This window comes from Lonchura striata, chromosome 7, assembly GCF_046129695.1.
Source record: "Lonchura striata isolate bLonStr1 chromosome 7, bLonStr1.mat, whole genome shotgun sequence".
NCBI classification, from domain to species: Eukaryota; Metazoa; Chordata; class Aves; order Passeriformes; family Estrildidae; genus Lonchura; species Lonchura striata.
In genome coordinates this window covers 20426375-20454110 of record NC_134609.1, presented here as the reverse complement: position 1 = coordinate 20454110, position 27736 = coordinate 20426375, and the positions used below count along the sequence as shown (strand labels likewise).

Below are 27736 nucleotides of genomic sequence, written 5' to 3'. Positions count from 1 at the left end.
ATAACTCTGCTTGGGTGGGAGGCTGGACCAGACAATGCACTGTGGTCCCTTCCACCCTGATCCATTCCACGAGTCTGTGACTCATGCTGAGGTGCAACTTCCTATGGTTTAGTTTATGGCCATCGCTCCTCATCGTGTCGCCGGGCACCACTGAAAAGAGCCTGGCAGCATCCTCTGGCACCGGCTTCGAGGCGTTAAGGCGCGCAGCAGAGGCCCCTGTCGGAGCGCGCTCTGCGCAGCGCCCTCGCTCGGTCCCCGCGGCCGGCGCGGTGCGGCACTTTGCCGACGCTCCCTGGGCCGTGCGGCCGGCGCGCGGCGCGCACACTGCCCGCGCTCCCTGCCGCGGCCGGGGCGGGGCGCGGGCGGCGCCTGCGCAGTGCGGGCGGCGCGGGCGCTGCGGCAGTTGGTGCGGGGCAGTTCCACCCGAGCGCGGCGCGAGGTGAGAGCGGCCGCGGGCGCGCGCGGCGGGTGCGGAGCGGGAGCGCGCGCGCGGGGCGGGAGCGCGCCGGGGGCCGCTGTGGCGGGCGGCGGGGGAGGCAGCGCCCCCCCCCCTCGGGAGCGCGCCCCGGGCAGGGGGGCGCGGAGCCCGCGGGCGGGGCGGCGCGGGGAGACCCCCGGGGCAGCGCCCGCCGCTGCTCCGCCCCGCCCCGGCCGCCGCCGCCGCCCCGTCCCGCCCCGGGCACGGCAGCCCCCGGCCGTGCCTCAGCCCCCCGAGCTGCCGCCGCCCGCGGCAGGGCGGCGTTCCGTGCCCGCTCCGCCGCCCGAGCCCCCGGCGCGGTGTGTGTGAGCAGGGCCGGGGCCGGCACCCGGTGCTTGGTTTCCGCTTTCCTTCCGCCCCACGTGGACCGGAGGGTCCCGGCGGCGCCTTCCCGCCCGCAGGTCCCCGGGGCGGCGGCGGCCCGGCGGCGGTGCCGCGTCCCGGGGCGCGGCGGGAGCGGCGCGGTCCCGGGGGCTCGGCTCGGGGCGGGCTCGGCTCGGGGCGGGCTCGGGCCACCGCTCCCGCCGCGTTCCGTTCGAGCGGCGCTTGGCAGTCCGGCTCTGCCCGGCTGGAGCTGATAACCCCAACCCAGGAGCGAGGCACCGAGTAAATAAATAAATAAAACAAACCAGTGCAAGGTTGCTTTCCTCGCATTTTGCTTACTCTTTTTTTTTTTTTTTAATCCCTCCTGGCATGCCAAAAATAATGTTGCAAAATGTATGATGGAAACGAACTTACACTGGTTCTCTGATAGACCAGATTACTTTATACCACAGTACTGCTTCTTGTAGCGCAGGCAGTTTAGAAAATTCCTGGAACCACTGAGATTATGAAACACTCAAGTTTATTCCCTTGCTAGTGTTTCTAAAGGCTGCCAAGCTGGATGCTAAGGCTCCTCTTTGACGTGGTCTTGAGAACATTTCCTCCTAAGCCATAATCACTCATGTTCTGAAATATTTTTTTTTAGCTCTCTAAGATTTATTGTTTGAACATCAAAGATTGCAAAATGCTTTCTAAGTAGTCACTTAGAAATGTCTCCCTGTCAGTTTAGAGTAACACTGTCACCAACTGAAATGTATTGATCCAAATATTCATTTGTCATTAATGATTGAACTGAAAATATGAAGATTTCTAGGTCCTTTCAGGTGCTGAGTGGTGTGACTGAAAACCAGAAAGAAAACGCAGAACTGCATTTTGATCTTCGGTTCAAGTGCTGAATTTGTAGTTCCAGCACTGAGCAAAAACCCCAGCGTTTTACATGCAAATCAATCAGCTTAGCTCAGGAGGTCTGTCACTGTCTCTGTCAGCCCGTGTCAACCTAAACATATTTTAGAGTGGAACCGCTATTTAAAATAATCTATTGCCATTAGTCCAGAGTCCAAAAGATCGTTCAGGAACCTGCTGGTTTGATTAACAGCAGTTGGGGTTTGTTCAAGCATAGACGTGGTTTCATTATATAGCACAATACAACCTTTACTCTGTACAGCGTCATTCAAACAAATTGTATGGCAAATGCACCACCGAACTGCGTTCAGAATGCTCCATTGAATTAAGTACAATTGCAGAGAGAAATGGGGAGAAAAGCTGTAAGAATGGGAGAGTTGTTTTCAGCTGAGGTTTGAAATTAGCAGCCTGTTAGTATATTTGCACTGGTAGCAGTAATGTTATACGATGATTCTAGGGTATACGCTAGCGAAAATCAGATGCAGGCTGAAAGTTTCCCAGGCAAATTTCCAGTTTGTAGGCAGTTTTTAATCATCGTAATGATGATGATAATATTATCCCCCTAGAACTGTCACTCCTTGTCATGTTTCATTCCGAATATAACTTGAAGAGAAAGCTAATAGACCCTTCTTAAAATCACTAGAAATATTTATCCTAGACTTTTTTTAACTTTCAGGAGATATTTTTTTAAACAGAAAGCTTAGTCTGGTGTTTTCTGGTAAACATTGGGGTATTGTGCTTTTTGGGAAACACTGAAAAGAGTGTTCAAAAATACACAAGTATATTATTTTTGCATTGGAAGGGAAGCAAACTCTTAGAATATGGTGTTTAAATTATGCTTATTGAAAAAACAGATAGCTTTATTTAATCACATCATAACTCTTGCAGTTCAACTTAATAAAATAATGCTTGTTGAAAAGTGATAGGTGGGTGGGTGAGCCGTTGCAGTGAGCTGTTATCTGGGGATGGCGCAGGCTGGCTGCAGAGCAGGTCTGGTGCTCCAGGACAAGCTGAGAGGGTCTGCAGCCTTTGAATCCTGCAGGAATTGAAGATACCGATGTGCGAGGAGGTGCAGGAAGAAGGGCTGACCACAGCTCTTCCCTGAAAATCTTGAGCAAGAGACAGAATTGCAGTTCATGCAGTTGCACTCAGTGAAACCCATAGTTTTGCGGGCATTTCGAATTAGGGAGTGCTGTGGAGTCTGGGTGGTTCAGTACCATGGCATTTGCCATTGCTTGGGCACTGGTGACAATCCTACACGAAGCAGCGTTACCACGGAGAAGCTGCTTGGCCTGGGGAAAGTGGATTAATGGTCTCCAGCCAGGCTGCAGTGGAAAGTTGTCATAGGAACTGGCTCGCTGTTCTGCAGGCCTGTGCCTTGTCTCTGCTCCTTTGAAAGAACACCTCAGTAAGTAATCACCTTAGGTTAAGAAATACTTCCATGCCAACCAGTGTAAAGCCACGAGGAGAGCAGGGCACTGCAGCTCTCCCAAGGGAAACTGAGGACAGTGCTGTACCCAGCAGGGCACAGCCCGAGTGACGTGCCTTGGGATGAGCTCACAGCGCCTGCTCTGCACAGGTCCCTGCCTGGGGGTGGCCCACAAACACTGGGTGTCCTGACAGAAAACAGCTGTGGCTTCTTCAGCAGGGAGAATAATAAGAGAGAAAACAGAACAGAATGTGCCCAGGAGGGGAAGCCTTGCCTGGCTCTTTGGAATATATTTGGGAAGAGATGTTTCCAAGTCAGTGCATGAGAATTCCTCACTTACTGTCTGTACTGCATCTACTTTTAAAATTTCATTTATTTAGTGTCAGCAGCACAAATAGAATTTCAGTTGTTATTTGAAATGGCCACAGTCCAGGTCTTCAAGAGTTGGCTATTCCGTGCTGAATCTTATTCTTTATGAGTATCTTTGAAGAGCACATTGATATAAATATTTCCTATTTTAAAAGGTCTGTTTTGTGCTATTAAAGAAATTAGTATGTGTTGTGATTATGATGCTTGTAGCAATGAGCAGTATTTTGTTTTTTAATCATTATGACTTATTAACTGGAATGGTTCCTAAAACCTGGGACTGTGCACTCTACACAGAGATCACATGTATAACATGAGTCTGCTTCTTTAAAACAACTGCAGAGAAAATCCAGCATATATAATTGCTAGAACTTTATGTATGGTAAACAGACCTTAAGCAACATCTGGAAAAAATTGCATTGGTCTTTAAGGTAGCCACTGTAAACAGTTGATAATCTAGACCTGCCTGTATAAATGTAGTTACTAAGTCTCATGCACGTATTTGCAGGGCTAAAAAGGTGCTGGGGAGACCTGCCTGTATCCGACATTAGGAGAAACAAATCTCCATATTAGGAGAAATACATTCTTTTATATGGCAGTATGAGATCGAGGAGGGAACCTGAGTAATTCAGCCTAAAAATCCCATGGCAGTCTGTTATTACCTGAATGTGTAACAGCGTGTGCACTGTACTATAAAGTCAAAAGCAGATTTGCTCTTATTTCCTGGACAAGTGGGTCCCCAGACATAGTAGCAGTGAGTGGCTCTGTGCCAGACCTCTTAAGTCCTGTCACTTTTTCAAGTCTGGTACAGTATGGTAGAGCTTAAACTTGCAGTTTGCTGGCGATCTTAACTTATCCTCTGGGCATGAATACCTGCTGTGGGATTTATCAGCACAGTCAGCCTTTTTTGGTGGTTTCACTAGAGACACCGTTCTGACTAAACTGGGGAGGTTGGAGACCCCACTGTGGTCATCTACAAGCTTCTCTGAACAACCAAGGAAGAAAACAAGTGGGTTCTTACCCTGTGCATCATACCAACTCAAACTGACTGAAGTTCTGCAAAAGTGTGAGCCCATCAGCTGTGGAGAGCAGGAGCCACAGTAATGAGACACCTATAGAAATGACGCTGGAACTAAAACCTGCTGGCATCTCTTTTGAAACTGAAAAATGTGTGGGCAGAGCTCCTGTAGGTGGATGGAAGAGGAAAGGGGGTCCAAGGAGATGTGATTCTTCTGAGAGTGGAAGGTAGATCCAAAGTGAAGTTAGTAGAAACAGATGTGCAGGAACAATGTACTCTAGTGCGGCTCATGTTGTACCCAGCCTGTAAATAAGAAGGCAGTTGTGGTCGTTGCTATAACTGCCATTCCAGCTCTTTTCACCACAAGTGATTTATTTAAAAACAAAAACTCCTTGAAGTCATTATGTGGTCCAAACTTAGCTTAATTTAGTTATAAAGTATTCACAGCTCCTAGCTATGTTTCAGATATTTTCAAAGACTTGCTATTTTGCTTATGTGCTTACTACAAGATTACCATTGAACCTTGCTTGGCAGAGTTGGTTCAGAGGAAGGGATAAAGCAAATTTCCTGTACGTATTTCTGCAGGAGGCTCTGAGTTAGAGTGGTTTTCCACTGTGTATTTAAGAGCAGGCCTTTAGATTAGCTGGCTTTGACCCTGTTGACATAATAGATAAAACTCTTAAGATACATTCTTGCTGGATTTTCAGGAAGCAACTTCTCACTGAATCTTCCAGAAGGTACAGTTTCCCAAAATATTTTCCAGCTGGGGCGGTCCAGTTTTGGCAGTTGTGGTGGCCAGATATGGATTGTGAGACCTTCTCGGTGGGTTGTCCCCGTCTTGTGCAAGCTGCTGCCTTTTCCCTGGCAGCAGCTGCACTGCTGTGGTAGGAACAGCTGCATCCCAGCTGCATCCATTGGGGTCAGGAGGAAGCATTTAGCTGCACTGTTCAGGCAGTGTTTGCTGCTAAAATCAGTATTCCTTACCTCCTTTGGAGAATGTTAGCTGTGGATGGGAATCAGTTCATACTTTACTGAATCAGCTCATACTTTACTACTTGGACTGTACTCCTCTTGGCATTTGCATCAAATGCAGTGTGCCTGGCCATGATGTATAACAAGAGAAACTTTGTAGTCAGTTTGTAAAGTCACCTGGAAAGGAAGGTAAATTCAGAAGACTGAACATGGTTTAGCATAAAGCACACAGAGTTCTCTAGACTAGCTGGTGTTTGGGTTGATTCAGTTGGTGGTGAGTTACATATAGGCATGCACAGTGAATAATTAGCAACACGAGGTCAGAGAGGAGCATGTGAATATTCTGCTCTCAGAAAACCAAAAGAGGTCCTGAGGTTTATGCCAGAGCTTTGTAATCATAACACGGCAATTACCAATAACAACATCTAAGAATAAGTGCTTGCAAAGGGCAGGCAGCATAGGTAATTTTGGAAGTCAGTAAATAGAACAGTTGCAATCAAAAATAAATCATCTTTTAATGTTGATTTTGTTTGCTTTCTCTGTCTCCAAGATACCTTTTTTTTTCCCCCCTAGGAATAGCTGAACATATTGGCAAAGGTATTTCAAATGTTTCTCTCTGATATTTTTGGATGTTAAAAAGCAATTCCATTTCAAGACTATGCAAAGATGTATGTGGCCTTTGAAGTCAAGGAAAGGGCTGTGAAATTTGGTCCCAAATGTCCTGCTTAAATCATGTCCTTTCTGACACCCTATGCAGTATTCCCTGAGAGCTTTTAAGAACAAATGCCCATAGTAGCTACATAATTGTTTCTCTTTTATTGCTTGTTCAGTTCCTAGTGTTAATCTCATGTTACTCTCAGTGTGTTCTTTTAGGTCAGAATGAGTTCATTACCTAAAGAAAAAAACTGATCAGTTGACCATAAATTGCAGGTGTTCTGAGCATCAGTTAACTTGAGACTGACCCTGGAAACTGCTCTTCCAGTTCAGTTCCTGTAGCTTTCTCATCATTGAATGCCAGTGGCTGAGTGAAGCTGGAAAGAGGAATTTAGCATAGAGGCAAGCCAGACTGGTAAATCATCTGTTAGTTCTGCTGTTTGGAAACTGAGGCAGGAGTCATATTTAATTTTCCGCTTCATGCTGCAATTATCAGTCAGTGCATCAGTGATGTTTAAGGGCAGGTCAGCAAGACAGCCTATTTGAGTCTTTCAGTCTTTGGGGATGCTGTATTTCCTCATCGATTACCTTTGTTAAAAAAAAAATTGGAAATAGTTTTACTTGCTGTGATCCAAAATGGAGTGTCCATCTATAGCCTTCAATAATTTGGGGACTTTTTCATGTCTGATCAAAATAACACTGTAGCCTTTGTAGGAGTTAGATAGAAACACATTTGCAGTCTAACCTTTCGTTTTTTTTCTTTTTCGTGTGATAAGAGATTAGGTAGGTTCTTAACCTCTTGTTTTACACATGTTTTAACTTCTCTTTCAATATTGTACTGCCAGTTTTATGAGTCAAGGCCAAAATACTCTGCTTGCTAAACTTGAGCAATCAGGAGGGTACAGATGATGAAAAACTAACAGTGTTTTACTAATCTACCACTCATTTTTCTTCACAGACTTGTAGAGAGTAGATATTAACAAAGACAGCAATAAAATGCACTGTGAGGCCTCATAAATCAATGTGTGCTGGTGGGGTCAGGAACAAATATTGGAAAGGTTAGAACATGTGGAGATCTGTGTTCCCATGTTGTGACGCTCAAAGCAAGGCTGGGAGTTTTTCATTTGCTGATTTGAAAGCAATTAGGAGGAGGCATTTCTGTGGCTGCCCAGGAGGCTTTGTGCTGGCTGGGCGTGTGGTCAGCTCTTTTTTTTAGTGGCTACAGTAGGTCAGGTAACACGCTGAAAAAGAAGTCCTGGGTGAATCAGGGCTTTCATTTTGCTCTGCTATGGACAGATGTTTTTAAAGGTATCTCAAAACCCAGGGGATCCAAGCTGTTTGCTCCTCTGCAGCAGGACAAGACTGTGCTGTTGAATCCATCTGCAAGTCTAAGTCGACAAGGTACTTGAGATTCCCTGAAGAGAGAAGTCCTGGCCAGAGGGAAGGTTCAGTGCTGGGAACTCTCAGCTCAGGTTTGGTATAACAGGGATGTGCTGATGATGCCTTCTTAGTTGTTTGTTAATTTTCTCTCACCTTTCAGGTTGGCAGGTTTCTTCCAGTTTGCAGCTGATGTAGTAGATCTGTCACTTCATTGTGTTTCTTCTGAGAACTGCTTATGCTGAGACAAATGCAGAGACAACACTCTGAGTCCTCCTCTGCTCCTGCCAGGGAACAAGATCCTGTGTCAGCGGGATTGTTTTAATACTAAAACCTAGGGAACTGAATGGCCCATGGAAATATGACTGTTTCCCCAAATTAACATAGTGGTTTGTGTTTTGCTTGGACAGATAGTAAGAAGTTTCCAAAGAAAAGATGTTGATTCAGTTGGAAAACGGTTTAATGTTTGGATCACTTGATAAAGCTGAAGAGTCAGTTAGGTTATCAAAGAGAAACCAGAAACCTAGCAAGAGCTCAAAGTCATCATAGATGTTCAGTTATTTTACTGATTAATTTAGTCACATAGGATGCCTAACAAAAGCTGTACAAATTAACAGTCTTTTGGAAGAGCTTGTGTATACTGCAAAGAAAGTATTTGTGAAATTAATTTACTTGTAGAGTTTCCTGCAGTGGTGCCTTGGTACTACACATCTGTTAAGATTAAATGAGATTTGGGGGCTGATAACATCTAGATGGGGACAGTATTGTGCCCTTAGGACAGATTTGTAATTTCACTTGTAATCAGGCAGACTATAATTACTATATTTGCCTCTGATTAGAAAAACAGGTCAGAAAAGTAATGAATTGTTCTCCTTATGGGATGGGGGGAACTTCACACAGTAAGAGCACTTCAAAACACTGTGCAGTGTTCAGGTTCCCTGATGTTCCATCCTTGTGCTTGCTCAGTTGGTAGGTCTGTGTGTCTTGTTTCACATCAGCAGGGAGCCACTGCCTGCTGAGAGCAGAGTGCAGGATAGGTTGGTTGTGGGCACTTGCCTTTGTGATCTCCATGGTGAGTGCTAGGTACCAGCCAGCCTCTGATTTGGGGAGAAAGAGGACTTTGTGTGGTGCAGGTTGCAGGGCAGGGGTACCTGTAGGTACTGAACTCAGAGGAACACAGCAGGAGGAAGTTGTATTTCTGGCATTTGTGAGCACTTCAGGAGAGTATGAGAGGCAGCCCAGGGTTGATTTCGATGAGCTGAGCCTGCACACAGGTTGTGCTCCTCTGAAAAGCTGGATCAACCTCAAGGAAGGGAGGTGGGTAGCCATTATTATGGATGAAAAAAGGAAGCCCATAATCTTACAGGCTAGTAAATTAGGCTAGTATATGTCTGGAGCCTTCTATGTTAGGATAACAGAGAATCAGGATCCTTCTTACTAAATGATCTCTGTATTTATTTTCACAGTGCCCTTTATAGCTGAGCACTTAATTACTTTGGTTTGGGTTTTGTGAACAAATAGCAAGTTGAAAATTGGCTGAGTTTTGTGTATGAAGTCCCTGGCTTTGCTGGGTACTATTCTATGTCTGGCATAGTTCCATAGTCATCTGGTTTTTTGAAAGATGGGTTTATTTGTCAAAGATCTGTCTCTTGCTGTTGGGTAAGTTCTCAAAAAGAAGAGAGACCAGGTTAATATATGAGCATATGGTCAGCTTTTTCCTTAAGCTAGGAGGAGAAGGGAATGGCACTGGAAAAGAAAATTCTTAGCAGGGAAATAAAGTTCTCACTGGTTTTGACAGAGCAATTCTCAGAATTATTGGATTGTTTTCAGCTGTTGATCTCAATGTTTATTTTCAATCCCTTTTTTTAATGAAGGAGGAGCCAGTGTTCCCCAGCTCTTTACTCAGCAGCGTGTCCCTTGGCGAGTGTTGTGTCTAGAGCCCTGGGACTCAGGCTGAGCAGTCAATTGGCTTTCCTCACTGGGGCTGAGCAGGAAAACCTTTCTGCCGAGGCTGGAGGGAGATGTGAGATATTCCAGCCTGCAGAGATGGTTCAGATGCTGATTCTGCTGTGACATCTATTTGTATAACCCATAAATGTGTAGAGAGGGCCCATCCTGCATGGAAGAGAGTTCAAGTCCTTCTTTTTCAAGACTTGAAAAAATCTAGAATGAAGTTTCTTCCCTTAAAATATTAATGAAGAATGGATGTGATCTTCAGAGACGAGGGTTTTTTTACCAGTAAGCTCAGTCAGTAAGGAAAGACAATAAAAATGATCTAGGTGATCTTTTGGCTTGTTTGCATTATCCAAGCTGTCCTGGTTGCATGCTCTCGGAATGGCTGTGCCACTGAGCCCAGTTGTGCATCTCAAATACTTGGTCAGTTGCTACCATGCTTCTGGAAAGGCCTGTTGCATCTGCATTTGCTTCCCAAAACGCAGTGGAATCTAATGAAAAGCATCATTGTTTTGAAACACTCTGATCTGCTGCCAAAAGAGGTACTGTTGCATAATCCTTAATAGCAGGTTAGAGTGGCAGTTGCCCCTAGGTTTGAAATTGGTATGTGGCAGGATGGCTTCCCAGTTCTCTCCCTGGGGAGGGCACGTCTCATCTTGTTCTTCCCTTTGGGAACTGTGACTCACACGGTGTTCAGCTGTCCTGAGTTGGGAATAGACCCTTGAACAGGCTGAACATCAGTGGTGCTGCTTAGGGGTGACAAGGGAAGAGGAATTGGCAGTTTCCTTTGAGAATGGGGAGCAGTACTCTGTCTGCTGAGTACCAGGGATTACATTTGTCTATTCTTGCCAGCACATTGTTCTGATGTAAAAAAAAAAAAAAGAGTTAGAATAAAAAAAAATTATCGTGACTTCCCTTTCTGATTTGCAGAACTCAGTGTGTATACTTCCATGCTGACATTTCTGCCTTTTGTGATCTTTATGTTAACCTACAGCTTGGCTGGCACGCTGTCAGACTTCATCTGTGTAACAAATAAAGTATTTGCAGGTATTATTCAAACATTGAATTCCTGTTGTGGTGGGTATTAACATCAAAGTTTACTGCCCAATTTTTCAGCTAAATCAAATATATGGAAACTCTGATAAATATTTTAAAATAAATATACTAGAAATAGTTTCTGTAGGGTGAGCTATATTACAGCAAAGGGATCAAATTAATCTCTCATTTTAAATCTTCCAAGACTGAGCAACTAGAGCAATTGCTTATGGGAAAAACAATGTGAGTAAAGTATTTGAATTATGTTATATGTTTCTTGCTGGAATTTAACAGCTGGAAACAAAAGGCAGTGAGAACATCTTCGTAGCCAGGTCCATGCTTGCCTTTGGCAGGTGCTCAGTTTTTCAGCAGTTTGAGAACCTCTGTGGCAGAGGTTGTTGCAGGCTGCTGAGGGCCTTTTCCCAGGGAGGAGTTTCCCAGGGCCATCAGGGTGCATGGTTTATATTGCTGTTGGCTCAGAAGAGCCTTTGTTTATCCATTCACCTTCTGTCCAGGTGAAAACACTTCTCTGGAGATTTCTTTTGAGTACTGGTTGTGCCTCAGCCTCATATCCACTGAGGCACTGGGGTGTAAGGTGAGAAAGAGTCTCCTGAGGCATGATACTCAGTTTCACTGAGTATATTTGCTGTATAGCTCAGACCATTTGACTTTTCTGCATTAATTCTTGGCTCTGTGGGAAAAAGAAGGCTGATTGAAGCACCCACACACTTCATTAAGAGCCCTCTGATGATGATTTCAGAAATTTGTTGTGTCATAGCTAACTCTCCTCTCTGTTAATATTTTTGTGTTGGTTGATTTATTTAGCTCCAGTCACGGGGTCTTGTTCTGTCATTGCTATAGACTGAGAAACCTCCACATTCAGGCTGCTTGCCTGTGTGCAAATGCTTCTAGACCATTTTCATTGGAAAATGAAATGAAAATGCACCTGCAGAGCTACTCTTTGGACACTGGCAGCCTTTCACTGGAGCCTTTCTCTCACAGCTTTATTGCTTTCTCAGTATAATCAGTGTCATTCTGAATGGGGACAGCCAGCTGAAGACAGTTTCCAGCAGAGTTTGTGTCAGAGACAGAGACATGGAGTCCTGCTTGGTAGTCTTGTACACCCAAGGATCGTATTTGACCTGCAGCTGCAGCATTTCTTTGAGAGCTCATGTTTGCTAATTCTTCTCTGTGACATAGCTCTTGTGCTTCTGGACCAAGTCTCACATTCCTAACGTATGATCCTTCTTTTTTTTCTAGTGCTGGGAGAACGAGCCACACTAGAGTTAGAGAAGTGGAGAAATAATATTACTCCTAACAAACTCTTTGTGTAAGAAGCAATAAATTGGAAATAACTAAAATGGTAGTTCTGGAAGAGATAGTGAGAAGCACGAGCTATATGGAATGTAGAAAATACACTTATTACACTGGAGAATGGAGTTCCTGTTTCAAGGCATTAAATTAATTTGCAGATAGATGAGGAGAATGGATGGTCTCATGGTACTCAGAAAGGGTCAGATTCGAGGTTTGCTCCTCAGAGTTGCACTGCAGATTTCATATTTTTCCAAATTCTATTCTAACCATCCATAACATTGATGATAATTAAATAACTTAAAATATTTTAATGAACTAGTGCTGCTTGGAATTCATGAAAGAATAGAATTCCTTGGATAGAAATGGATGGACATGAGAAGAAATTACAAATTAATGTATTTCTGGGTTTTAGTGTGTCTAATGCATTGGGGTCTTGTAGTATTCCTGGAGCTCTAGGAAATGCACAGCCATTCTGTGGGCTGTCAGTTGAAAAATTCTGATTTAAAAATCCATGTAAAATAAGCAGGGTTTTGTTAAATATATTTTACAATGTATTTGATATGCAGACATTACTTTAGCATCTGGCTTTAAAACAGATAAAATTCAGCCTGAAATTAGATCAAATCCCATAATAAATGGGATGAGTAGAATTCTTTTTTCTTATATCTTAGTCATTCAGAAATAGTCCATGAATTACCATTGTCTACCAGTCAGACCATAGTCAAATGAATATATAACTGGGAATGCTTTACCAATTTCACTGAAAGCACACTCTTGAAAAAGCAGCTTCATGATGGAAACACTATGGTGGTGTCCAAGAGTTAACTACTACCCCCTTCCTGTAGGAAGAGTCAGAGCCAGTGTCAGAGATTATAGGCTTGGAGCTACAAGGTTTAGTAATCATCCATGGAGCAAGGAGAGTGTTATCAATCTAATGTAATCCAGTGGATCTTTGGATACCACAAGTGGCACCTGTAAGCTCACTACACATCTGTGGTTAACCTTAACAGGTTCTTCATAGCAGCCCTCTACCTCTTTAATACCCTGTAATCAGTATACAGAACTATCCTGTTTAAAGCCAACTTCAATTACTGTGAAGTGAGAGTACTCCTTGAAGTGTCTCTTGGAAGTAATTTAATTTTCTAATATGAAGGATGTGTTTTGCCTGTCCTGCCATAATGAATGTGAAGCCTTGCTGTCAGGCAACCACACAGAAGTGGAAGATCTTCAAGTGAAGAATTTAAGTTTAGGTACAAGGAGGGGAGGAAAAAAAAAGTCAGATTTCTGATTTAGATAATTTACAAGCATCACTGCTTATCTCTCAAGTCATGGACATAGCAGTTTTCTGAAAGCATCTCTAATTAAAAACACCTTTTGGAAACAGTTTGCCTTTGGCCATCAAGCAGAAGTGTTGGCAGTAAAATACAAGAGTGGTTTGAATTGTCATCCCAGGGCTGTGGGGGAGAGGGAAGGAGCTATGTGAACTAATAGCCAGTGTGTAGGGCTGCAATTTAGAGCAAAATCAGAGCATCATTTGGCATCCATGCATTCCCTGTGTCTTGGAGCCCATCAGAAGCCTGCTGCTCTGTGGCTTCTGTCACGCAGAAGTACAGGCTGACCTCTCTGTGCCTCCCAGTTGATGCTAAGTATTGAAATTTGAATTTGTGCTAGGAGCATGCAGTGTATCTGTGATTCATGCTGACAGCTCTAGGAACTCAGGCTGACTTTTAGCACAGGGACTGAGGAATTAGTGCTTCTGCATTTGCTTCCCACTTGCTCTGTGTTATTGCCTTCTCTGTGCCTTGCTATCCCTAGCTGACAAAATGGGGACAGCACTTTGGCTGCCCCTAAATGTATTACGTGCATGGGAGCTGGTGAGGTGCTTTGGGATTGCAGGTGTGAGAATGGCACTTCTGGTGAGGCCAGGAGCCTGCCCAGCCCCTGCTTGCACAGTGGCACTGGGAGGTGCCATTGAGGGGATGACACAGTCCTGGCCACTTTTTGCTGTCCATCCTAGAGGATCAGGAGGTGGGATGCTAACCTGAGTGGATTTCACCTCCTGCAGTGCTTGCTCTCCCAAGTGCCTAGCCTGATCAAGGTGCAAGCTACTTCTGCCCTCCGTGGAGGGAGTGGAATGCTCCTGGACCCTTACATGGACAGTCCCCTAAGCTGCAGAAAATGTTGCTTTTCCCCTCCCCTGCCCTATTTGTGAGGCTTTGTCATGACCCAGACCAGGAATTCGACGTGAGTCATGAACAAGCCAACCCTATTCCTGCTCCCTTTGCTTTTTGCAGTCCTCGGGATTTTAGGATGGTTTGCTCCTCCCTTGCTGAGACCCCACAAAGCACTTAGAGAAGGAGCAGCGCTGCAGCGGGGAGCCAGGAGCTGCTCCAGGCTTGGCGAGGGTGTCACAAGACTCGTCTGTCCTCCCACAGCTCCGACTAGACACAGCTCCTGAGCACAGAACCTTGGGTGTGGTGATCTTCTCTGCTCCTTTCCACTGTGCACGTACGTGCGTGGGCTGTGCTGCCAAGGTATTAATGATTCTTGAGGCAGAACATGTGAGCAGAGGCAGCTGTAGTGCACGGTGAATCAGTGCGAGTACGCTACAGCCTTGGCCTCAGTTAGGGATGCTTTTGTTTTCGGCTGTGTAAGCTCTTGGAGGATATCCTGGAAATAGTGGGATTGTCACCAGAGTTTTGTGAGTTTTGTTCATCTCTGCATTTTAGTGTGTGTGCCTCTGATTTGGCATTGCATCATCAAAGTGTCAAGTTGAACTCAGAAAAAAAGAGAGGCAGTCAGTGCATTTAGTATGAACATGTCAGATAGTATCAGGTGCAGAAATTTCTAACTATTTGCTGCCTGAGAAAGATTTAAAAAGTTATAGTAAAACTTGAAGGAAAATGCTTCAGAACATTTTATTTAATTTATATGAGTATTTGAAAAAAATACACTATGGATAATACTTTAAATAATCTAAAATCTGACAAATTTACTTAACTCAAAATATATGCTAAAAATCGCACATTCTTTTGGACCAAAGCGTATGTGCTGAGCAACAACTCTGTATCAAAGCTTTGCAGCTGAGATTTAAATACCTTTTCAAAAGGAATCATATACCATAAATGCTATCGGATGCTTAATTAAGACAGCACAAGCAAGGAGCATGTTTGCAATAAATTATGGGGATGTGTTCTGACAGGCTTTATCTATGAAAAGATTTCTATTTTTATGTGAAGCTATTTACAGATTATTGATTTCAAAAATAGATTTGTAACGAAAGAAAGATGCATCATATTTCAGTTGCTTGGAGTTGAGAATCCTGCCCGGCTGTCTGCCTGCTCTCTTAGATATTTATTCCAGTGGCTTACAAGTGTATGGAGTGATTCTGTCCTTCTTATTTTTCTCTCTCTATTTGGAAGAGGGAATTTGTATTCAGGGACCAGGTCCCAGGTTTGTTACCCACACAAGCAGGCTGATTTTTATGCCTTTGAAGCACAGAATAATTTCAGTGAAGTCTCTGAGGCTTTTTGCATGAGTAAGACTTTCAGATGGCGAAGGTCCCTCACAATATATTTTGTCAGTTGTCACTGTTTTGTTTCAGGGCAGCAAGCTGTTGTCACAGTGTCAGTGGAGCCTGCAAAGCTGTAAGCCTGCCTTTGAGTACGTGTAATAGAAACCTTCAGCATAATTTTTTGCTACTTAATGCTGTATGAACATTAGAAGAAATATTTTAATAAATCAAGGCAAAGCCTGAAGGTAGAAGTAATATTTTTTGTTAGAAGAACCTTTAGAATTTGAAAACATGCAAGTTTGTGTACCCAAGAGCCTGTCTAATTTTTCCAGCCATGCCAGTTGGTCTAATAAAAGATACTGCCTCTGTCTACAAACCTTGTTCTGCCTGCAAACTCTGTTGATTGCATCTACAGCAAAACACTTCTGGATTATTAAAATAATTCAGGCCTTCTTAGCTTAATTATGGAAACTCAGATTTTTGTGGTTTCCTCAAGTCTCAGATTTTTTAATCCCAACACACATGAAATGATGCTGTCTGGTTTCTCATACTGTAGAGGAGGGTTTTATCCCAGGGGAGCTCAAACTGCTTCACTGATTAGAATGGCTTATATTAGAATGGCTATTATAAAGGTAGCCTGCTAAAATTCTTCTGCCATCTGGATGTTAGGGTGTTTTGTAGGATACTGTCGGTCTATACTATCAGCTGCCTGGCATACATGGCCTCTGAAGCAGTCCTGGCTTAGTACCTGTGTCAGCATCTGGTGTGGTGTTGGGGTGATGGGAAGCAGAAGAAATGGGAAGAGGGTGGCAGAACATGATGTCTCTGGTATAGTCTGTGGGTGTAAATCTTTGAATCCTGCTAAGTGTCTGGCTGGGTAAGCAGAGTGGTGTACCCCTTCTAAACAGCAGGAAGCTTGGATTTGGACTTGTTTGGAAGACTATCCCCAGAGCTATCTAGCAGTGCTAAGGCTAGCCAGGCAACAGTTTTTTCAGAGCTTTTTAATGTGCCTTTTAGAGGCCTTCAATGAGTGTGTCTCTTGGATCCAAATCTGGAGCTCTAGACTAGTAGCTTCAAAATAGACCAAAGTGGTGATGATCTGGACCATCTTGGAATGTCCATGGGGTAGCTGCTTTTCCACCCTCGGAGAGCACAAGCCCTTGCTGTAGTTGGCAGAGTTGGGTGTTGCCAGATCACTCGCTCTGCTGCATGCCTTGGCTGAGCCTGTGAGCCTTGCAGGAGCGCTGCTCCTCTCCTGAGCAGCCCTTGCTGTCCCTGGGGAGCCTTGCTGCAGGCAGTGCCCTCCCTTCCCAGTGAAATGGGAACAGGTCGGTGCTTCAGGGGCCTTGACTTCTGTGTCCTGTGCTGCCTTCTGTCTGCCTTTGGGCACGGCTTAAATAGATAGCTGGTAATTACTTGCAAAGCCCTTGGTGGCTGTGGCTGGGGCTATTTTGGAAGCTGATTCTCCCTGCATGCCCTGTTGTGGAAGTTGTGGCTGGCTGGAATGGCCTGTCACCCTCTTGCTGTGGTGACCTCCTCTCCTGGGTGTGTGGCAGGGAATTCAGGGGGAGAGCTCTCACTCAGCAATGGCATGTGGTCTCTTAGGCTGCCTGCCAGGGCCTGAATTTGGTGACCTTTAGGATGTGTCAGAAAATGCATTGTAAACCTTGGTTATAGTAACTGGGAGAATGCTGGAGGAGGAGGAGGAACGTATTTTTTACAGACAAGCTGTTTGCTCTCTGTTTATGACCAGCAGATAGTAGGTAAATATACTAAGAAGTGCTGTGACAATTGGAACTGTTGCTCTTTAATAGAGTTTAAAATGAAGAAATTACACACGTTTCCTTGAGGAGCATGCACATCACACTGAGAGTGCTGTGACTTCTAGCACTGGTTTATGTACTTGCTCTGCTCTCTACTTTGCTGGAATCTTTAAATTCTCTTCTGTAAAATGAATGCACTCATATTTTAGAGATGTCCAGATATAGTTGCTATATCATTACCCATGTAGTTTGGGGGTGTTTTTGTTTCTTTTAAGAAGAGCAAACAAGCCAAGACCTGCAGTCCAGCAGTTGTGTGGGTTACACAAGAATGTGGTTTCATGTAATACCTAATTTTGTATAAGTGGGGATTGTGTCTCCCACCCTGTTCTCCCCACCAACTCCAACGACAGTGTTGTGGCAGGTTGAACTGGGCTCAGCCTGGGTTCAGCTGACCAGTGGGGTCTACTCAGCCTTTCCCCACCTTTGGCCAGTTGGTTTTGATAGGTGAGGACTTGGACTGGTGAGCTGAACTGACCTGCCGTGGGGCTGCTTCATAACCCCACCTGGTGCCAGGGAATGCAGCAGCACGTGTCTAGCTGGAGGAGCAGGTGAGCAGGATTGCCCCAGTGTGCTAATAACAAAATTAGGAAAGATGCCCCTCTTTCCTCATGGCAGAGCCCTCCTGATGAGAAGGACTGTCTGTGGTTTGGTGGTGACAGCCAGCACTTGAGAAGGGGTGCTCATGTTTGTGAAGATCCTCTGGTGAATATTTGCATTGCTCATGTTACAGGTTTGCAGTGTGTTCTTGCTCTGCCTGAATGTGTCTGACCTGGAGAGGACAAAGGATCATCTTTCTACTTTCCTTCCAATTGTTTCTGCTAATTTAGCATCAGTTTGAAGCTTTGTCTTTGCTTAGAGATCAAATGGCCAGGGACAAGGCTCTTTGTTTTCACTCTGTGGTAAAAGCAGCAAGGTCAGTCCCAGTGGGGCTTGTACGGTTTACACTGCTGAATTTATCTCATGTATTAAGGGTTTTCTGTCACCTGCAGCTAATGCATATTGGTAACTCTAGCATCAAAAAATACCCCTTTTCAGCAATGAAAACAAGGTCTCTGTTTGTAAATGCAGTTTTGCCACAATGGATAGGAATGTCTTTGCAGCCATATAAAACAGCCTTCCCAGCTCTCTGTTTTAACATCTCAAAGAGCAGTGTCTTACTTGACCTGCATACTCAGGTCATTCCACTTGGTACTTTGCAAGAATTCCTGAGTGGCACAGGAGTTCCTTCATACTAGGAAACACAACTTTCTGGCAAAACAAACCTTGAACTTAAGCAAGCTTTTCTGTCTCTTTCAGAAATAAGTGAGCATTTGATGATGACAACCTCATGGAGCGACCGACTGCAGAATGCAGCAGATCTCCCTGCAAACATGGATGGCCATGCTCTGAAAAAGTACCGCCGGGAAGCCTACCACCGGTAAGTCATCCGTGAAGCTCCGAAACGAAACATAAATCCCACATTTCTTGGGATTTTTTTTTACTTGTTATTAAAACAGGAAGGTTGTTCTTACCTTCTTCACAGAAGTGTTGGTAGAAGAGAGCTTAGAAGATGGCACAGTATTGGCCTGCAGGAGTTTGCAAACAGCCGAGATACATGTACTAGAGCGAGAGAGGATATGCTTCTCATTGCAGTCAAAAGATTAATCGGATTTTGGATAGAAGCTTTCAAATAAATAAATAATCATTGGCAGAGGTTTTATAATATTTACTGCAGTGCACACTGGGAGAGCAGAGCCTTAGACACTGGAATGCACAAATATGAATAAGAAGGAAATCAAACGGGGTCAGAAATTGAGAATTACATCTAGTGTGATTAACTGTGTGACCACAGGAGCATGCAGGAGCACTTAGGCAAGGGCCCAGCCTTTTCACTGTTAGGTATACCTAACTCCATCTCTGCTATAAAACAATTACAGTAAGTAAAGAAGATAGAGTTCAAAATAAAAGGAATGTTATGACTCTTAGTTTATAGTTTGGGAATAAAAGTGCAACCACTAGGTTGTTTTTACAAGATCACATTGGGGGTTTGGTTGAACTAAGAATTTAGTCCACAGCTCTCAGGGTTGTAAGCATAGAGCATAAAAGACGGATGAAGTCTGTATCCTGATCAGATGTCTGGACTGCTATAGAGTTAAAAACAACAGTATCTAGTAATTGTCAGTATTCTCTTTGTGGGAGGTGTATCTTCAAAGTTTAGCTTTGTTATTTTGAGAAGTCATACAGTGTGATGATGAGAGGATATTCAGCAGAAGGGGAAATGTATTTCTCATGTAGAAAAAGAAACATTTAACCTCATGCTTAAATGCCACATTGCATTTGTGTGATTCACATTGGTGGTATTTCTGGGGAAGTGTTTTGGAAGTGTTAGATATCTTTTGATTCTCCAAATGGAATCTAATTTGAGAAAAACGCCTTAGTGCATCATATGATTGGCCAGGTTGTGCAAGTTGCAGTGTCCAGGGCTAAGTGATGGATCCTGTGATGCGTTTCTGAAGCTTTCCAATTTCCAATGAATATGTTTGAGCAATATGTCTTAAGTGCTGGCATTATTTGAATCTCTCTGTCAGCTCATTTGTCAAATATGGAAGCATTTAAAGAATGTAACTATATATAGCATGTAATAAGAGAGGGATTTTATACCATTCCCTGTCAAAAAAATCTTCACCTTGTTGCAGTCATTGACAGGTTTACCTTTGTGTAATAAATTTATTTAAAACTTCAGCTGTGTTACTTCTGATTCAGATTGATGGAAGTCAAGCCGGAGTGATGCCTATATTTTTTTCTAAGTATTTCCTTAACATTTGTTATGGTTAAGTGCTGACAGTTTGCTAAATGTTGTACATGATCCAAAGGAAGCTGTGCTTCTCTTTAAGAGCTCATACATTAAAGTCCTCATCACATTTACCCTTACTTGTGTAAGAAATCCTTACTTCAGAAAAGAAATCCTTTTGGAAGATGGGAGTGCAGTCACGTAAAGGAGGGTTGCCCACTAGGAGCTGGGATCTGGTAGCCCAAAATTAGTCTGTGGTAAAGTTTAGGTACCTGTTTTTAGCGTAGAGAAATGTCTTATGCAAAACATACTGGGCAGAAATGCTGCTGTCATCTCAGATTTTCATGGAAAGCACAACACTGGGAATACTAGGGAGGCACAATATTAAGGGGAGGCGCATTTTTGTTTTGGAATTGCTATCCTCTTTCAAAGAGAGAGAGAGGGAGGGAATGGGAGAGAATGAGAGAACCTGATGCCAAGACTGTAGTATAAATATAAATCTAAATATAATATAAATCTGTGCTATTAATGGCTTTGGTATACCAGTTTCATGGGAGTTATTTTGATAATCCAGTATTGTAAGAATCTGAAACAACCTCATTCCAGAGGCAGTGTTGTCAGATTTCTATTTCTGGTACTTTTCATGGTCGTAGTGTTATCAGATGTGATGTTACTTTAAAAAGTGCAAACTTAACATGATAAAGTATGACTGAAGTGATTTCCCCTTGGTGTTTGATATTTTATTTTTTAGTGTTTTATTAATCCTTCAGATGCAGAATACATGTGCTGGTCACAGCCATGAGTTGTAGGATGTAAATTTATTTCACTAAGGTCCAGGTATGCTCTGACTCTTGGATATTGCTGAAGCACTGCAAATTTTATGAAAAAGAGAAATTGAAAATACATGGTGTCGTTGTCAAGATTATTTTCGTTTTCTTTTTCTCTTTTTCTTTCAGTCTTTTTTTTCTGTCTTTTTTTTTTCCTTACTCCAGCAGCTAAAGGAAAAATACTTGAAAACATGAACCTAAAGTGACTTAGACACAAAACCAATAACAACATTGAATTTAAACCTGTTATGTTCTGTTACCTTAAAGCTGGTCAAAGTTATTTGCCCAGTTATGTGCCCAGTCTGAAAGGCTGGTGGAGCTTGGCAGCTACACATTTACAGATGAGAATAAGTGGGGCTAGCTTTTGTTACCTGTGTTTAAAGCCTAGTTGAGCTCAAATTCAGCAGATTTTCTGCTGAAATGCTGTTAGGAATGCCTAGTTTTCTGAAGTGTGAAATGTAAAAACTTATTTTACTGTTTGTTTGCTTTGTGCTTACGTAAGTACTGGTGGAGAGACTTAGACCAATCAATTTAACATTCTTGCTCTCATGAAATACACTCGATTTGATATGCTTGAATTGTAAAGGAATTCAGACAAAATATGGGGAAAAGCTTCCAAAAACAAAAGAGTTAACCTTAAAAAAACATGTAAATGTTCTTGTGGCCATGAAACTTTTAAAAACTTTAAAAAATTATCTCTGAAGATACTACTCTAATAGTCATAGTGTATGGTGGTCATTCTTACTTGGAATGTATTTCAGATGCTGCACTTCTAATTGTATCATAATTGATAGATAAATATTCAGCATATAATAGTTGTTGGCAGAAGTCTCAGTTGAGACTGGTTTAACTGGTGTAGTGCATATTGACTCAGAGTATAATGACTATATCATCATCATATCTGAATGCCATGGGCAAGAATGTTCAGAATCAGATTTTTATAGCTATAGAATCAGAAAAATCTGTTGGGGAGGAGAAGTGGTGGGGTTTTATCCTCAGGGAATTTCTGACAACTTTAATGAAAGCTTTTGGTTGGCTGGTGCTGCTGTCAGACCTTGTTGCACAACACAGCTGGCGCCTGTTGGAGGTGAGGTCTGTAGATGAATTAATATGCAAGCTACATGTTACTCATTCTCTAGCAGAGGTCACTGGTAAGAGGATACTGCATTACTGTGCTATTGGCAGCACAGATTTTAATTCGGAAATAAAATGGATGTGCAGTTCTTGGGAGGCTTTTCCTTGGTGTGTGTGGTTGTGAGGCCACCTCCGTCATGTGCTGCTTGTTGACTTTTCCGGGTGGAGGATAATCACTAGATCATTTGTTCTGGAAGAGCACTGTCATTTAATGTGATTGTAATTAGGCAAGAACTAGGTTGACTCTGAGCCACCAAATTGCCCTAGTGTCTATTTTTTAACTTGGAGTGAGCACTTCTAGGCACCCTCTGGATTATCTCACATAGCTCTTTAGAGTTTAAATAGCAACCCCATCTAGTTAAAGCAAATAATGGAAAAAGTTGGTGTTCCATCCACTCTTGTTACTGACAGTTACCAAGATCCAGGAAACAGGTATTTGCACTTATATTTATTTATCTGTGGTTTTGGCTTAACAGCTGAAACGTCCTTTTGGTTAAACATACTGACTTTGGGATGCTTCTACCATTTTGCATCAGAATAATTGGAGACTTCTCATCCTGAATGTGGGGGTTCTGTTGTTGTTTTTACTGTTGGGCTTTTTTCTTGCTCTCTTGTTTTCTGGCTAGTGCAAGATGTGTGGCATCATGATTCCTAATCCTAATTCTCCTGCTGACTGTTGATAAAGTATTGAGTAAGTTTCTTTGTAGTTTTGTACTTCAGTTTGGTTACAGTCGTGATATAAGTGGTTTTAGCTGTTACTATACACTGAGACTCTGGATTAAAAAATAGTATATGATTTAATAATGACAAAGCAAAAGGATTGCCAATTCGTTGTTTTGATTTCATGTATTAAAGATGTACTTTAGCTTGTTCAAATTTGTAGACTCTGGGCTGTTCACTGCTAATCTTGTTTGTTCACTTAATTGTTACTGGATCACCAGTGATTGCAAACAGGTGGAAATGTTGTATAAACAAGGCTGTGAGATTTGAAACTGTTCATCTGTTTAGGTGGTTATATTTAAAATCACTTCAAAATGATCAGTTCACCGAGGTGGAAAACTGGAACAAATCTTTACCAGTCTGAAAGTGCTCTTTGCATGAAACACAACTGGACAGGCCACGTGTGGAGTTTCCCTGTACGGGGTGGCTCTGGAGGCTCTGCTGGCCGTGGGCTGTCCTCGTGTGTCTGAGCAGCCTCCTCGGACCTGTGTGGTGGCATCTGTGTGACACGGGGCAGCCTGTGGCTCCCTCTGGTTTGTTTTACTGCTTTAGGCACTGGAGGAGGGAGAGGGACTGTGTCAAGTCTGTGGAATGGGTGAGCTTATAAAAAAGCACACCACTTGCCAAATTAATAATAAAGAAATTACATTGTAAAAGTCCCATGATCCTTAGCTTTAATAGTTTCAGGGAGCAGACAAGTGTTATTTTGGGATGGAATCCATATGTGAGCTTCTTGGCACTTTGCTGTTGCCTGGGAAGAAAACCCAAACAATGAAAATAGAAATGGCCAAGGCTCTCTCTTTGCATCCGATTCCTGCATAATTTTAGAGGGAAGTGCTCATAGCTGTGTTTCTGGATACAGCCTCATCAGGCTTTGAATGCAGTCATTACTGGATTTTCCAGTTTAATGTCACTGTAACTGTGCAAGGACATTTAGACTTGTAAAATGGTGGGGCATGGTGTTGGAAATGTTATTAGAAGTGGCCAGGAAATGTTTATGCCCTTTCTTTGTTTCCCCTGTCTGATACTATTTCATCCCCATAAGTTACCTCGAGCCCAAATACTACCTCTAAATACAAATACAAAAACCTCTAAATTACAAATAGTTAGAATATTCGTCTTTAGTTGAAGAAGGAATAAAATATAACTCCAGAAATCTAGGATTAAAAAATAAAACCAAAATGATATGATAAAAAATAGTATATGGAAAATCAGTATCTGCCTAAAGAGGCAGGACTTAGCAAAAGAACAATTTCATTGGTTTTAAAAATTTAAAGCAGTTTATGTCTTCTCTAAGGCAGCTACCAAAACAGCCAGGACCCAAAGATGAGACATTTGGTTTATATGGTATTATCTTCTTTAGATTGCTCAAAAGCTTTGTACCAGATAAAGAAGGTCAGAGGGGAAGTTCGCTGCTGCTGGTGGAAGTCACCTGAGACCACAGCTGTAATGTCATGCAGTGACACAAGTCCCCAAGCAGACCACATCTGGGGACTAGCTGGTCATACTGAGAACACTGAGTTGTCATAACAGTAGAGTGATGTTTATTTCATTATTCACCATTTTAAAGAGGCCACGGGGACCTTGGGCGTGGGAGACAATTAAAAGCTAATCCATTTAGTTCCCATTATTTCTGTTAAATCTTCTAGCTTATTAAAGAATGGAAGTTGTCCATAAAGTGAAGATTAACCAAAGTTCCTAAACCCTGAGTAAGCGGGAATCTGAGCCTTCTGGCTAGTTAGTCCCTGTTTTGTGGTTGGCTCAAGCCCAACTGTCCACCACAGGCTTTTTTAAACACACATGTAAGTCATGCTTATCCAGCTCCCACTGTATTTGCTGTTCCACTCAGCAGTGTTGCAATTTTCTTTGTATTTATTTAATTTTCAGTGAAACACACTCCCCAGAAAAATGCTAAATGCTGCAAGGTATTTCTAGACATATTTGGAAAATTATTATGAAATGCTCTGTTCCAGAAACCTTGCCTCACATTGTTCATTTACATTTTTTCACTATGAGGAATTGTGAGCCATGTGCCAAGTTCCTCCTTAATTGTAAAGTTCTGTGCATTTTGTTTATTTTGCTGGTCAAATTACAAATGCAAATTTCATTCAGGGCATACAATTCTTTAGAGGTTTTTCACAAATGAAATAAAAACATTTCTCCCTCTCTGTGAGTTTGTCCTCTCCAGTTGAGAAGAGTTGGGATTTAAGTTCCTGCTTCAGAATTGATTGAGAAGAACAGTAACAAAACCAAGATCGGTTCTCTTGTAAAAATACAAAGGTCTATGAATTGCAGAGTTGTGGCTGTTGGGGCTGTGTGGCTTCCCTGCTGCATGCTCAGCAGTTCCTTCTTCCTTGCAATGCAACACATTTTTCTCTTACTCAGCACAATCCGTAGAGCTCAAAAGGAAAATAAATACTGTAGTCACTGAGAGCCTTCTGCTGTGGCCAAGTGCAGGGTTTAATCTTTGAGGAAGAACTCATTAGAGAGGAAAACACGCTTCGAAGTTTCCCTAAAACAGCTCCTCAAGTCTGTTTTGCCAAAGGTGGGGATCTGTGCCAGGCTAAGACACCCCAAATCCAGGTGCTGCTCCCCAGTCCCAGCTGTGCTCAGAGAGCCCATGGGGCTGGGATATGGGCTCTGGAACCACCTTCCCCACAGGCTCCACACCTTGTGTCGCTCCAGCCACACTGACAGGGAGTCCAAAAAACAGGAGACTTGCAGGGATAGTCCTCAGAGCAGAAATGTAAAGCTTGGGTTTCATCAGGAGGAAAAGATGCAGGCAGGAGAAAGGCAGTGTCCTGTTTAAGGAGATGCTCTGGGTGTGTACAGATGTGGAACTGGGCTTGGGCAATGTTCACCTCTGCCTCAGCACAGGGAATGCAGAGGGTATTCTCATGCTGTGCCTGCAGTTTGTTTTGTCTTACTGCCCAGTGCTGTTAAGTTTTTAGAACAGTTAAAATTTTAACTCCAGTGCTTCCAGTTGAAGTGACTTTTCTAAACGGAAAAAAACAAATTCAGGGGAAGGGAGAGTATGATTTCTTCTCATTCTGGCAAGTGGAGAAATTATTCTGCATTAAAACTTCCTTTCCTAAAAATGTTAGATCATTTTAGTTTTCCTCTTATTCTGATATTATTTCTACTCTTTGTAGTCTGGAAGCTTCTTTGATTTTTGTTCATCTGGATGAGCTGTAAAATACTTGTTATTTCATCCTTTCCTTTCATGACCAGAGGATCTTTTCATTCAGGTGTTCAAGGTTCTTAGGGCCCTCAGGTTGCTCTTGCTTTATAGTCATTAAAAACAACTCTTGTAATTTCTCTATAGCATTTGTTCTGAGGAGATGTTACCTTTTTGTAGCCAACAGACACAATGTCAGGTTGAATGGGGCTTGGAGAAACCTGATCTGGTGTCCCATAGCAGGAGTTTGGAATGTGATGATCTTTAAGGTCCCTTTGACCCTAAACCATTCTGTGATCCTATGATTTGATCAGTATTCTTGTAGTCAGGCTGAGTGTACTTTCAATTAGAATTTAAGAACAGCTTTGGAATGGGCTAAGTCTGCAGCTTCTGAGAAGCACCTGGCTCTTCCCAGAAACTGCTAGAGATTTAATCTCAGCTTTTAATTTTAGTTTCTAGGACACTGCAGATATTTACTGCTTTGAGTAAAACCCCGAATTAAGCTGGTCAGTTTCTGGAAGTAAATATTTGTAAGTAGCTACTTACTCCCTTGTCTCCCTTGTGCCTAGGGGAACACTGTTAATAGGAAATTTCTTTATCAGGATTTAGAACTGAGGTCCTGAGTGCCTACAAAATAAACCAACATCTATCTTGGCCTTCACAAGAGAAGTAAAAATGGTCCCTTATTTTTTTTTCACCACTGTTTAGTCTACATTTAATCTGCCAAGGCATATGCAAGTTTAAATTGATTAAAGTGTTCTCATTTCCTGTCCTGAACATGTTGTGCAATAACCTTCTTTGGCTTTTTAAAATATTTGCTCTGTCTCACTCCAGCACTGGTGGGTGAAGTAATTACCACATCAGATCAGCTGGTAGCATGCCTTGAAATGTGCCAAGTTGGGGTGTGATTAGACCCTGCCAGTGCAGTTTATAGGTCACAGGCAGTAAGTGCAAATTGGTGGAGAAAGAGGCATCTTCACCAGCTGTTACCAAAGGGTGCTGCTATGGTAATTTTCCAAAAGACTTATTTTGGAACAAAAATATACTTATGAGTGCTATTTGTTTTGTTGTTCAGAAAACTTTTCCAGATCTTCAGTCTCAAGCTATGCTGGTTTTGGGTTCAGTTTCTAAATACTACAAAAGCAAGGCATGACAATCTGTCAGAGCTTTGGTGATCTTTCCATGGTTTTTGATCAGTTTGGTGTCATCATAATCTAAACACAGGCAGGCTGGACTGGAACAGATCTCTCGGGTCAGAGCTCCCTTGTTTCTGCCTTTCACAGGCACTGTCATATTACCCTTTTTGTGAGTGCATTCAGCTGTGTCTTAGTACTTGCAGTTTTTGTCCTCATTTGGGAAACTTACCAAATGTTGCAATTCTGAAATGGTCTTGTGATCTTTGAATTTCACTTCTTGCTCCTGTCCCGTAAAGACAGTCAGAAAACCATGCTGCAGGGATTAAGCCTAAAAGCAAGAGCAGAACTGGACTCTGCATTTTAGATAAAAAATGTTACTGGTGTCTCCTGGATGTATGTTATTCCTTCTTAAAGCTCCGTGTTCTCGGAAACAAGCTGCACAAACATGAGATCAGAAATTATGCTTGAATTAGGTAATAAATAATGTTTCCTGGCAGCAGCACCATGTAATCATATGCATTATACAAGGTATCAGACTTTGTTTAGTACTAAATAGTGCTTCTCCATGGTCTCTTGTAAATCAGAGCTGTCTCAATGTTAAAAGACAAACAGGGATTCAGATTGCAGATTCAGATAATTTGCTCCACCTACTCAAAAGCCAGCTATTTCAGGAGCGAATTTTAGTGACTTATGAGCCCATCTCATGTTTCCAAAAGGCATTTCTTTACTGGTTTCCAGCATCCATCCTATCACTTTGTCTTCTTTAGGTAATACATAAACCTATTAGAAAAGAGTGTAATCTATAACCTCCAAG

At 42.7% G+C, this 27736-nt stretch overlaps 1 protein-coding gene across 2 annotated transcripts in view; it reads left to right on the top strand.

Moving 5' to 3' along the window:
* The first annotated feature begins 370 nt into the window (after positions 1–370).
* Positions 371–27736, top strand: part of NT5C2 (5'-nucleotidase, cytosolic II) — a 59589-nt gene continuing 32223 nt past the window's right edge. The window contains exons 1-2 of one of the 2 annotated variants that reach the window (XM_021536323.2): positions 371–439; positions 18454–18574. In XM_021536323.2, the coding sequence (XP_021391998.1) occupies positions 18471–18574 (104 nt within the window). In that variant the 5' untranslated portion in view covers positions 371–439; positions 18454–18470. Of the gene's footprint in view, positions 440–7342; positions 7543–18453; positions 18575–27736 lie in introns of those variants that run through there. The other variant, XM_021536324.3, reaches the window with a different exon arrangement.